A 13,955-nucleotide genomic window follows, 5' to 3' on the forward strand; every position below is an offset into this window, starting at 1 on the left:
TGCAATCATTACCCATGCGACTGAGTCTGGACGATTCAGCAGCTTCACCTAGCTAGGAAATTCAACCGAGAAATGTGAGAAAAAACTGATTTACTTTGACGAGCGTTCAAGCAGCTGAAGGATCAGGAAGGGTTTGTCTCATTACATTATCGAAGGAATTGGATTGGAAGTCTGTTGATGCATGTAAATTCTCTGTGGTTATCGCATATGCTGCATAAGTTGAAGCCATATTTATGCAATCTGTGGTCAGCCAATTGTTGATCTAGGGTTACTTACAAAATAAAAAGGAACACGACTATTTTCCCTATACAAAAGAATAAGATCCGATTTCCCTAAAGATATTACAGTGAAATTAAACATTATCAAAAAACATTCCCATTACAGATAATGGTTATGTCCCTAAAAAGTCGGCGAATAGGAATCGTAGAAGCAATTTTGCATAATTATCCAACATTGCGCCGGGAGACAGGCGACGCGTTGGCGCTTAAATCCTAATAACATCGTACGGGCATGATCGGAATCTCGTTACGGTACTGTAATCTGCTTTAAACAAATACGACGTTACGAGTATTTCATTAAATTTAGGAACTGTTCTCTGCTATAATTAATTTTATTTGTCTTTGAAAACGTAAACTATTAAACTATACAAATTGCGTTCACGTGTCAAGCAAAATATTAAAATGCACGCATATTGTATTCAACAAATGTACCAAAAACATTGGTCGTACATATTCACAGATTTTTCAACAATCACTTGAACAATCTTCTCACGTACTTCTAATATCGTAATGAGCTCGAAAGCTTCCGAGACATATTTTATTTCCTTCCCGACATATTTTATATTTCATTTCACGTTTCATAAGCGAAATTTGCTTGTCCCTCTTTGCATTTGGCAAGCGTAATGCCTCGGTCGCTTAGTGCACTTTTATTATGGTATTAAGTGACGTAATTTTTTCCATATCATATTATTCAAATTTAAATAACTGTCTCCGGTTTCCCCCACAGAGGTCCCGCTGACTGCCGATTTCTTTGTCGCCCCTAGGTTTGGTTGTTTTCGGCTAGATGTTTGGTTAAAAATGAATTTTTAATGGAGTCGCTTTTTAAGTATAAAAGTTTTGTTATATTCATTGTAATAATTCTATAACATTTATATACATACGAGTAAATGCACTTTATATGCCTTGTTCGATATTGTCAATTTTGTATCTGTTTTTTGTTGAAATATTCAATTATTGTTATCTGCAATTATATAATTTATTATTAATTGTTGATGGTTGTTAGTTCTGAATAATTAAAAACTCAATCATAGAAAGAGTACTGAGAACGAAACTACAGATTACTGAATAGTTACAATGATAAGACGAACTAATACAAAGAAAAGTGTTCTTCGGAATGATTATAAAGAACATGTCCGCTTCCCTCATTTCGCTCCTGAAATTTAAGAAGATAGTAAGCCTCTAATTATCCCAAATGACGTGGTAGTTAAATATGAAAGGAACACTCAAATTTGTAATACTTTTATGAAAATTATTTATTAATAATATAACGATAGAATTAGTAACATGCGGTTTTGAATATATAAGTACAATGCGAGGTTTTCTTTCTTAGTCTTCGCCAAATAACTTTCTTCTTTTTAAAATCCCCTTAGCTTGTTGTTTTCTTTATAATTTATTCCATTTCTCCCCAACACATTGCATCGGCCGCTGATATTTTTTATTCGATTAGTAAACCCCTAAGGTGTTTTTAGCCTTTTTTCGCTCGATTTTCTTCGAAGCTTTGTTGACTGTTGCGGAGGGTTACGATGCTTATTTCTTGTGGATGAGCGGGCTTATTTGTTATTATTATTTGCTGTATGCTTTTTTATTTCTGTATCATTAATATTTCTGTAATAAATTTAAAATTATTTTAAAAGCCTATTTTAATTGATACTATTAAGAGTGTTAGTTGTAAATGATTAAAAAACGGACAAAAATAATATTTGATCAATTATTGGACCGACATACAAAGCAAATATATGAACCAATCCTAAAACCGCTACTTACACACTCGATTTGTTCGCGAAGGAGACGGGGAGCGAAACTTTTTGATGGATCGGACGGAGTTTGTTTTGCATGTGAGTGATATGTCTGAAATAATAAATGTTGAGGCGTCGACGCTTCCCCAATCTCCCTGAGGGAGGGTGAGCTAAAGCGATTTTTGATTTGGGTGTCAAGCAAATGTTTCACACAGTGACGCTCGGAGAAGATTTGATTTCCTTAATCGATTCCGTACTATGAAGTAATAATTATTTATGTTCTTATACATCGAAAAGTTAGCTCGCAGTAATTTTGTCGCAGCAATTTAATTTGACGACACCGTTATCAAAAGCTTTGTTTAATACTTCCTCTAATCAGATTATGCATACAAGAACGGTTCGTAACGTTAGTGCTTTGGTATTAGGCTGTATGAGCGGTTCAGAATTAACTAATCAGCGTACATTGGCTCGGGTGGTAGATTGCATCGCATTGTCCGCGCGCGTGGCCCCGGAATATCTGTTTAGGCCACTGCTCGTCCTGTAATGGCAGTGGTTAACGTTAACTAAGTTAACTTTCATTATTGTATTATCCATATATTTGCATGTTCAAACTTAATGATATTATTGATCAGATAAAATGAATATAAGGTAAAAAAATCGCTAATTGAGTTAGACCAGCTTCGTTGCCCACTTATTTGTAAAATGGCTAAATATCATAAATCTTGTTTTGGGTAGTACAAGGTAAAAAAAGGAAAGGCTATCTTTTAAAAAGTAATTTGGGGCAGATAAGATGCGCATTTTATTTGCCACCCTCTGTCCATAACAATTTTTCTGTCTCCATCACAGTTTCCTCGCCAATTATTTAAAATTTGACAAGCAAATGAATAATATTGCGCGATTTCTGTGATGACGGCTGCTTTTGGCAGTTCACTGGGGAGAATATTCATTAATTTTCAAGGAAAATCATTGCATCGCTCTTAATTACCAGAATGAACTCCATTTCTTATTATTGACATTATATTCTGTTACTAATAAATACCACCCAACTTTTAAGTAGATATTTCTTTCTGCAGATGTATATCCAGCTGTCTGCTATTGATATAAATAAAAAACATACCTACCACCATCTTGATAATTCGAATTAATTTCAACACATTTTCAACGTCATCGATCACATTAACAGTTTTTAATGATAAACACAAAACAAAATGAAAATAATTTATTACTTTATTGATATAGGCGTTATCTTTTGTCCGATCGAAATGTGATGATTTAGTCATTTCATTTGAATGCGTTGAACGCAAGACCTCATTAATTTTCGAGACCTTCAAAACGAATTGGTTTGTCAAATATACAAACCAGCTTATTTTATCTTACGATACACTTTTTTGTTGATCTCAACTTTTTATAATATTCAATCGATTGGTTTCCCGCTTTGATCTTTAGCCAATTCAAGTTTTTGAGCGAAAAAGTTTTGAGTTACAAGATTTAGAAGATATAAAGAATTATTAACATATTAATAGCTGCGGAAATGAAAAATATATTAAATTCAGTCGGTACTCCGTGACTCGTCAGTAAAGTACCAAACGACTCCATTTCGAGGGTTGCGTCACAGAGTAATGACGCCGTGCAAAATATAGAATGTAATTATTTATTTTCTGTATCATATCGTTTTAAGTACGTGGAAATTTATTATAATATATTATTAGCTCAATATACACAAAAATTACTAAGGAGGTTAGTATTTTCTTATATTCAACCTCCGTGTACCCACTGGCTGGTGAGTTCTATAATTGTATTTTACGTACGTACTTTGTTGAATAATAGCAATTAGTATAGATTAAAACAATTAAAGTATTTGGACACTAACAATCACATCAACCGTTACGAATACAAAAGTATATAGCCACACTAACAAAAGTTTATAATAGTACAAATAATTCAACCTTATTCAATTAATTAGGCAGGAAAACGTAGCCTCTACTCACTTGCTTACTCTGTAATCCACAAAAGGGTTCCACGAAGGCTTAAAACAGCCACTTATTATGTATGTTACATTTCACTTTCAGACGTCATTTATATTCAAATGTTCAAAAGGCATTACTGGGCAAAAATTGTAGCATTAACCCCTTTGAAATGAGCAAAATTGGTTCCGACAAGAAATTCATTTTTCACGATCTCGCGGTAATATCACATTATATTTGAATCATTCTACATTATTTGAACAATATCATTCTAACACAAAAAGATAAACATTATTATTTGGATATGTGTTTATTTATTTTTAAATACGATTCTGATATGAACGTTGTCTGTATTCTCATTTGCCTTATTTTAATAAACATAGGATTATAACGAGTGTCGTTAAAATATTGGAATATACTAGTTTATATAACAAAATAAATGCAGCAAATAATAGCAACTATAATACGTATAAAGAAGTGAACAATTTAATAAACATTGATCGAAATAACAAATTCAAATCATCAAACAAGAAGATATGAAACGGAAGCTTACAAACTAATAATTCATAATCAAAAATGTACCCACGGAATTAGGGTAGCAGTTCGCATCCGTACAAAATGATTACATACACCGTCTTCATCCGCTCACAAAGAAACGCAGCGGGGTTCTATAATATTGTACTTTTTCCTTTGTAGTAGGCCTACCGCGCAGTGGGTAGCATGCTTTATGGTTTCAAATGATAAAACTGTTTGTCAGTGGCTTTGTTACCACTCTGTTGGGACTCGATTTGCGTGGTAGCGTGACCGATTTATTACTGATATACCTTAACGAGATACTGACATATGATTCTATACAACATTAATAATATCAATTAATTCGTGTTCTCATTTTTTTATTCTCGTGCTTGCTCTTCTATTGGTTTTTTATTATTCGAATGATTTGATTGTATGATGTTTATTCTTGTTTTATTTATTTTTAAATGATATCGATTTCAAATTGAGTAAGTAGGCAACTAACAGGTATATGAACCAGCTGTTTTCATTTCAAAATCTGTTTATTTTTTTATCTTGCATATCAAACATTGTGTATAATGTATTCAAATACTTTATAAATATTTTTTTGTTACAGGTTGCGCGATGAACGGGGCGACATCGAACGTGTTATAGCTATGGACAAGGCGCGTGAAGATTCACACAACGGTCTGTCCCGTTTCTTTTATTCCCTTTAATGGTTTTCTAGTCTCATATTATCTCGTCGAGATTTTAACTGATAAACATAAATAGTAATCTATTATTTTTAAAATACGATTATGTAATATTATGTTAGCTTTAAACACATTTTCGACATAATAATGTTGTTATCTATAGTTTATGAGTTATTTATCATTGCAAAAAAAATAGTATTAACTAATTAATAATTTTTAATAATAAATTAAAGAAAATGATTCATAAAATCTTAGCTAGTTTTAATTGTCTGCAACTTTAACACCATCTTCATCAATCCAATCGTTTGCGCCCACAGGCTCTTCCCCCGGGCACAGTCCCGTGCTGAACCTCTCCAAGTCCGGGTCGGGCGAGCGCGAGCGAACAGAGCGCGAACGCGAGCGCGGCGAGCGGGGCGAGGGCTCGGCGAGCGGGCGCAGCTCAGCCGCGTCGCGCCGCTCGCCGCCGCGCCTGCCCTCCGCCGCCGCCGCCTCGCCGCGCTCGCACACCGACGACAGCGACGCCGCTCTCTCCGACCAGGACGACCACGTCAAGGACGAGGATGAAGGTACGCACACACACACACTTCACACACACACATACACACATACGATTTAACGCGTGCGAAGCCGCGGGCAAAGGTAGTGCTACAAAGTCGATTTCTTGCTATACCAAAATAACACAGCGAATGAGAGTTTATTTTGAAATTTATAATTTAATACATGTAGTCAATGGATAATCAAGGCCAATCTAAGAAGCAAAAGAACCTATCGTGTGTTCAATATACTTAACATGTAAGTAGCCTGAAAATCCTCAAGCAATTGTAGCGAGGAAATTATCAGCGATAAAAGCATTACTCTTTTTAAGAAACACTCTCATAGATGCGTAGTATGTTATAATCAGTGGTAGTTCATATCTATTGCCTCAATTAAAACGGTGACTGATCATTCAACATCATTGTAAAAAGGTTAAAAGCCGTTCAAGCCTGATATTAATAACATATGGGAAACAATAACAGAGAAGAAACAATCGATAGTACGATTCTAGAGCAATAAAAATATTCCCATGACGCTGTCAATTGCATTTTTTTGTTAGGTTTTAATTTGCGTATTTTAATTGTATACAGATGTGATTTATTAACTAAAATTCACAAGTAACATATAATGTCGTACACACACATTTTACATTAGTTATTTGACATGAAAGTTTTTCCGAGTGATAAATTACCCAAGAACTTCGACGCTAAAGTGACTTCTACTACTGAAGCGTTCAGTTTTCTATCGACTTTTTGCATATAGAATTTATTGACATATTAAATGCTACAGCTATCATCGCCTACAATCTAGACTTGAACCATTAATCAAGAGAAAATTTATTATTAATGTAATGTAACGTCTCGAAATTGCACGAGTATATAATGTGTTACGAAAGTAATAATTTAAAACGCACGTTATTTGAACAAATGTATAAGATAATGCTGCACTAACATCTTACAATACGGGATACTTTCAATAGCATTTAGCGACTGGGGACCGAGCGCGGTGCTTGTCAAAACAATGATCCGCAATTGTAAATACTTCACGCGCACAATAGCTAAATTAACTGAAACAATAACGTTTGTTTACTGAAGTTACTGCACTTAATACTCGAGGAGCGTGGGAATAGATTAAGGGTTAATCACTAAGGGTCGCAGTTATTACACAAAATAAAATCACAAGTGTAAATAAATAATTGCCATAAAAGATCAGTTTGAGCTCATCCAAATCAAAGTATAAAAATAACATGTTTATTTATAATTTATTTATTTATATAGGTACATCATGATGGTCACGATTACCTTGGTGTTGCCACAAAAAAGCTCTTTCTTAACGACCGTGTCATTCAACTTTGATCTTTGTCAGGAACATTTTACCCTCTTCTTTCAATCAACGGACACCTCAGTGAGATTTTTGAAGACACAATTATTTGCTTTGTAAATTTGACTATAAATCGATATGATATAGAGTTCTTTTTATTATGCTCGCTGTTTTACGAATTTGTTAATTGGTCTTATTAGGCAGATTGTGTTGTGACAACTGGAAAGTGCTATCGTGCGCATCGACAATGACGAAACGATGTTGTCTTCATTATGTGATGAGCGTTCACTATCTTGTCAGTTAAATTAAATGTATCGATAGATTACTTTCGACCGTGAGAGAATCCAATTGGTTCATTTTTTGTTAACTAACAATCTAAAAACATCGTCGTAAATTACATGTAATAAAATTGTTTGTGTAGTTTCGCATTTCTTTTGAGTGATTGTTAAGCAAATAAATATAATAATTTGAAAGGTTTTCTTTTTGCTCTGAGAAATTAAATAAATTGTGATTCATTAATATATCTTGCACTCCAAATTATATTAAAATATTGGTAATTTCCCAATCCCACAAACCTATGGATTTGTAATCAATAAACATTTTTTTTAATATGCATCTAAAATATGAAAAATATATTATAACATAAATCATTTCGATACTTCTTATAGTTGATGCATAATATTTTATCTGTTTTGAATTCAAATAGGTACATGGGAATGCATTTGCATCAAAGACCGAAGTACCACGCGATTATGATGTTCCACGCAGTTATAATTGCGTTCGAATGATGCACGCACTAGAGGTCTATGTAAAACTTATATTTATAACTCTGTTTCTGATTACATATCGTGTATAGTGAACTTGACATTAATATAATGCTTATGAAAGTGCATTAATAGTAAAATAAGATGGTTCAATTATTGAAATGAATGAAGCAATAGTCCTCATTGGCAATTTCAACAATACTCACCTCACATCAATGAGCTAGAAAAAAATAAAGTTCATTTGTTTGTTTGTTTGAATGCGCTCATCTCAGAAACCGCTCGACCGATTTCAAAAGTTCTCACATCGTTGGATATTTGAGTGATCATTGAGGCAGAGCAAACCCTGAGTGGCTATGGCTATATATGTATTGGTGGCTATTTTTTTACTTGTTCAATTAATAAGCAACATCTTCTTCTATTACCTTTTGGTTTCGTACTCGATCATAATTACCCAAATCGTAATAATCTAATATTACCATTACCACCTAATATAATAAAGCATACAGTACAAAATTTGCGGTTGTCACAACTCAAAAAGAGTCAATAAACAGTAATTGTGAAATCGCAGATCCTTGTTAACACGAGATACAATATGTAATCCCTCACAGCACAAGTAGGTAGGTACTATGCACTATTTTACAACGTAATTACATATCACTTTTAAACATATACAACAGTCATGAAACATTAAAATATGCGCGTTCAGACACTAAATAGTGTCCCGAGTTGCTAAAAACATGGCGTATTGCAGCTCGGGTTCATTCCTCCCGCGTCTCGCCCCTTGCCCACCGCACGATTGACCTATCTTAACGTCGTCGTTGAACGACTGTATAGATTACTAGCGGTCCGCCCCGGCTTCGCCCGTGGTACATATATAGCCTAAAGCCTTCCTCAACAAATGGTCTATCTAAAACTGAAATAATTTTTCGAAGCGGACCAGCATTTCCTGAGATTAGCTCGTTCAAACAAAACGAACAAACAAACAAACAAACTCTTCAGCTTTATAATATTAGTATAGATTAGATTGCAATACTGAACTGAACTGTCAAGTCATCAGCACTAACTGCGTTCCCCGGTCAGGCGGCGAGCTAAGCGACGGCGAGCGCGAGGCGGGCAGCCCGGCGGCGGCGGCGCGCTACGCGGCGGCGGCCGGCTCGCCGAGCGCGGCGCCCGACGCCAGCGCCGACACGCTCGTCTCCTCCACCGAGACGCTGCTGCGCAACATACAGGGCCTGCTCAAGGTCGCCGCGGACAACGCGCGCCAGCAGGAGCGCCAGATCAGCTACGAGAAAGGTTAGATGCGCATTTGTTAAGCAACTTCAATATTTTGTACGTTCTATTTCTTTTGTTGTGTTTCTATCAATTCCTACGCAACGTGGTTGAGACAAGTATGAATATAAGATAACTATAAATCGATATGCTTGAATTTATAAAACTCTATGATCATATAAGATTATCAGAAGACAATTAATTGCCAAGTGTTTTCTTATGGGTTATGGCGTGTATACGACGCCTGTTTTAGAGATCGGTTTTCTTAGTTTCTTTTTATATCACAGCAATAGATTCTGTACACTTAACCATGCGACCTGTCTACCACGCGATGAACATAGTCAGAGAATGATTGTAGCAATTATCTTATCCTATCCCTATTATTCTAATAAGACTTTGTTCGGTTTTGGTTCCAACTACCTTTAACAATAAGGGAAAAAATTCCTATATACCTCCTACGACTCCAATAAACTAAACTGCGTCATTTAATGTCGGTGTAATTACTCTGTCGCTGGTACACATTCATATTCGTTTTTCTCAATAACATAAAACATTTCAACAATTATCGAGCTGAAAATGGAGACAGTGCGAGTACATCAAATAAGTGCGCCGGCGTCGTGCCTTTTGCAAATAGCCGTAGAACAGATGCGCCTGAGTTATAGCCCAACCCACTATCATTACACACGATTCCTTTCGGACAGCATAATTGTTTAATTGATATTTCTGCGAGTTATTTATTCACGTCATTCCGTTTTCCCCATGAGAAATACCTTCGTGCGCTATGCCTGTCGTACTTACGGAATACCTCGTTGAAACGTCCAATCTTCTCAACTTAACAGCTAGGAAAATGCAAAGTTATTGCTTTTGTGTTTTAGTATACGCTATACACATATCGTGCCGCCGATTCCATTTACTGCATTGTAAACTCAAACCACTACTGCGTAAATAAAAATGAAAATGTTATTATATTAACCATTGTAATATATTCAACTTACGCCAGCATAAACAAAAGAAAAGCGGAACACAATTGTTATAAAACCCATAAAAATACAGAGGAGGAGAAAACTCGCGGCCGGAGTCATCATCAAAACTTGAATATCAATATTGCGCCTCGAGCCAATTGTATTAATAAACAAAACAAAATGGGAAATAATAATGCTATAGGCCAACAAAAGGTTCCATTTCTCCCCCTGACATGTTAGTAAATGGTAAAGGAATAACCTCTTAAATCTACTTTATTAAGGCTGGAAATTGCCTATCTACACACTAAACCCGTAATTTTGTTATTACGATATTAAAATTATTGTTGATGAAACATTTTTTCAAATCGATGTATCTGGCGAACCTTACCGTTGATTTTTTATAGAAATTACAGCAATCACTCGCGTGGTTCTCTCAGCTGAATTAATAGGTGTTACTGGTTGCGAACCTTGCATTTTGCACGGGGATCTTATATCTCAGTATTATATCCAACCCATTTTATTGGATTCTGACATTATGTATATTAAGTACGTTCCTACACAAACACAAAAAATAAAAATAAATGTGCGGGTGCCAGTACGACGCATTCCCAATATTTTACAACGCGAACAAGCACTGGTTGTCATTTCATCGCCCTTCTGTTGCTAGCAAATAGAAGATCACTATCTAGATACATTCACTGGCAATTTTTACACTAGACATGCAGAGTGGGTGTCGCACAGACAAATGTGTCTCGTATTCACTGTGTTATCAGATAGCCACGAGAAGGGTTGTTTGAAAGACTTCGCTTTGATAAAACCTATGTCGATTTGATCCTGCAAATAGACCTGCTATGAATAGGAAATCGTTATATTTATTTTGCAATGTTTGCCGTTGCATATGGAAAAAAAATCAGGGGTTTAACAATAATAATTAAATAGAAGTAGACAATATGAATGTTTGTCACACAATAGTTGATACATTCTTTTTTTATCTAATATATAAAAATCTCGTGTCACAGTTTTCGTTGCCATACTCCTCCGAAACGGCTTGACCGATTTTGATGAAATTTTTTGTGCTTATAAGGTATCTATGAGAATCGGCCAACATCTATTTTTCATGCCCCTAAATGATAAGAGTAAGGCAGAACAGCGTTTGCCGGGTGCAGCTAGTAGTGTATAAAAATAAGTGATAAAATTTTGAGTTTATATCACTTACATGGCCTTGCTTACAAACGTCCATAAAACAGCCAATATCTTGTGCGATACGGGAACGTTTCTTCGATTTTAACTTGTGCTTAAATGTTCACATCTTTTCTCGTGAAAAAAAAGTAAAACATCGGTAACACGCAGAATCGTTCCGATTGCAATCATCGCGACATAAATCTGCTTCGGCTACTCTTTAATCCTTTATCCCTGTTAACTCTTACCGCTTAGTTTATTTCTGAACCGTTCGGGGCCGGTCTTGTTACCGTAGTTTTATACACCTCTTTTGTTTTACAACTATCAGTTTTTGTTAAGCTAAGTGCTGTTCAACGGACAAATGGCACATGCACAAGTAGATAGGCCAAACGTATTTTATGGGGTTCTGTTATAAAGGGAATTCCACTTCCATATCTAGAGATAACTGGCGTTGTGGGTAGTAGTCAGGGCTTTGATAGTATTACTACGATGTACAAATAAGTGGCCTGCCGAAGGAAAGTATGTAATAAATATTAAATAATAAACCGAAGACGTGATAATTTGACTACCATATTTATGAAATTAAAATTATTATAAAAATATAAATAGCATACGTTTCCAACCACTCATTTTCATTGAATCGCGAAGTATTGGGGGAAACAAGCCATCAATAATATGGAAGTGACCGATCGAACAAACACGAACTGGTCAATGATAAAAACTGATGAGCAAATAAACAGACAGGACTTGTGTACTCAGCTAATGGATTCAATTGATATGAAAGCTTTTACAATGCTGACGGGACAGACGCTATTACGTTGTGGTGAAATCAAATTAGTGACAAATTGCGATTCCCTTTTTATATAACACACCGGTACTTCAGATTCTGAACGCATCAATAAAATTACACATATAGTATACACTGAAATAAAAGTTTTACTAAATGTGTATATAAATGGAATTTATATTAACTTATCAATAGAATTAATGCAAAACAATGAGGGAAGTAATATTGTGAATTCAAATTAGATTAAATCCAAAAACATCATAAATTTCCTTATTGATTCCAAATACTTGATGTACCTTATTGGCAATATACGGGGCATTGTAATAGAATTAGCGATGTTGTCCATCACGTGGGCCGCGGCCCGCAAGTGAGGCGAGCTCCCATCGCAGCGCAAACAAGCGCCCGCAGCGAACTAACGAGCCACCGCTCACTGAAGATGCTTGCGCGCAGATAGACCCAACGATGCATTGTTGCCGCGCCGCGCCAGCTTTCGCACCATTGTGCTCGAGGTGTGCCACAAAAATCACTAAATTCAATCTTTGTTTGTTTACCTCAACTCGACGTGAGCAATCATAATTTATCGCTCTCGCCGTGCCTACGAAACGGCGATTTTAATATGCAATCTACCTACCTATATATGTACCCACGTAACCTCCGCTTTACCGTATTGTGAAGGCTGTTAAATTGACATGTGAAGTAGAGCAAATGGAAAATGAAGCACACTGACAATATTGCATGTCCATCCGTTTCGATATAGTCATTGCAACAGATGTGTGGTTTCCGTACGAGTTCATCGTGGAACTAAGTAAACAATAAGTGACATTAACGCAAGGATATTAAAATGGCATTCCTCCAATGTACCGATATGCGGGCGACATCGGGCGGCCATATTAGATTACTTGCGCGTGTTGCTCCGGTTACACCGCGCACGCGACTCGACCACACGCGCGCCATCTAGTGGCCCCTGTGTACACTGAACATGACGCATCTAGTAAATATCGCCAAGCATCACCAACTCCATTATTTATAAACCTATATCTATATGAAACATCCATTTAATTAAGCATACACCACCCATTGCTGAGCATCACGAGCAAATGTTAATAGAATAGATAGTAGATAAATCTTTTATTCAAGACTGATAATCAATTTCAAATTATTTGATTATTGATGATTGTGTCGTTATAAATAAATGAATATAAACTCGGTGAATTACTTTCGCATAGCATAATTGGCTGCGCGATTTTCTTGCGACTCTTCTTTTTTTTTGCATTTTCCAATTATATCTGTATAATAAAGAATATAGTATTAAATTTGTTTTCTGAATAAAAGGATATCGATTATTAAATAAGCGACGATTTATTAACGTCTCTCTAAAAATGAAGTAACATATTTAAATAATATTATCATATCATATATACCGAAACCATATGATAACTACCGTATGAAATATAGTCAGTTCATATCTCTTGTTACTCTTATCTATCAAATGTGTGACGGTAGCTCAAATATGAATCATGTACCGTATCAAGCTAAGAAACTCCCTTAGGATCACAAAACTGCAAGATATTCTATATGGTCTGAAGTATCTAAACTACTACAAATGATTTTGTAATTTCTACCAAGGAAACTAAGTCTAAAGTCGCATACATAAATCCTAAGGGTTGGGTCGGTACGTTTTCTTCATCCAACATAAAGGGGTAAAGTGAGACAATCGTAAAGTTTAATAATAATTACATTCTCAACTCTCCTCCCAGCTTGTGCACAATAATTAACCGCTCGAAATTACTTAGCCGAAATAATTTAATGTGACGCACGCCGAATTGTTCATAATGTGTGCGAGAAATGTCTTTATTGAATAGCTGACATTGATCAAATGATAAAATATTTTACTTTGTCGTCTCGATACAATGTGATTTTTCTCAATAAGGCGCTCTTCATTGTTTCATTTATTTGA

The 13,955-nt window shown here is 35.6% G+C and overlaps 1 protein-coding gene across 6 annotated transcripts in view; it reads left to right on the forward strand.

Moving 5' to 3' along the window:
- LOC119834675 (dachshund homolog 2) overlaps positions 1–13,955 on the forward strand; it is a 108,792-nt gene that overhangs the window by 67,979 nt on the left and 26,858 nt on the right. For all 6 annotated transcript variants that reach the window (XM_038359108.1, XM_038359109.1, XM_038359110.1 and 3 more), the window contains 3 exons: positions 5,108–5,178; positions 5,501–5,749; positions 8,882–9,094. In XM_038359108.1, coding sequence (XP_038215036.1) covers positions 5,108–5,178; positions 5,501–5,749; positions 8,882–9,094 — 533 coding nt within the window. The remainder of the gene's footprint in view (positions 1–5,107; positions 5,179–5,500; positions 5,750–8,881; positions 9,095–13,955) is intronic.

This window comes from Zerene cesonia, chromosome 19 (genome assembly GCF_012273895.1).
Source record: "Zerene cesonia ecotype Mississippi chromosome 19, Zerene_cesonia_1.1, whole genome shotgun sequence".
Lineage (NCBI taxonomy): Eukaryota > Metazoa > Arthropoda > Insecta > Lepidoptera > Pieridae > Zerene > Zerene cesonia.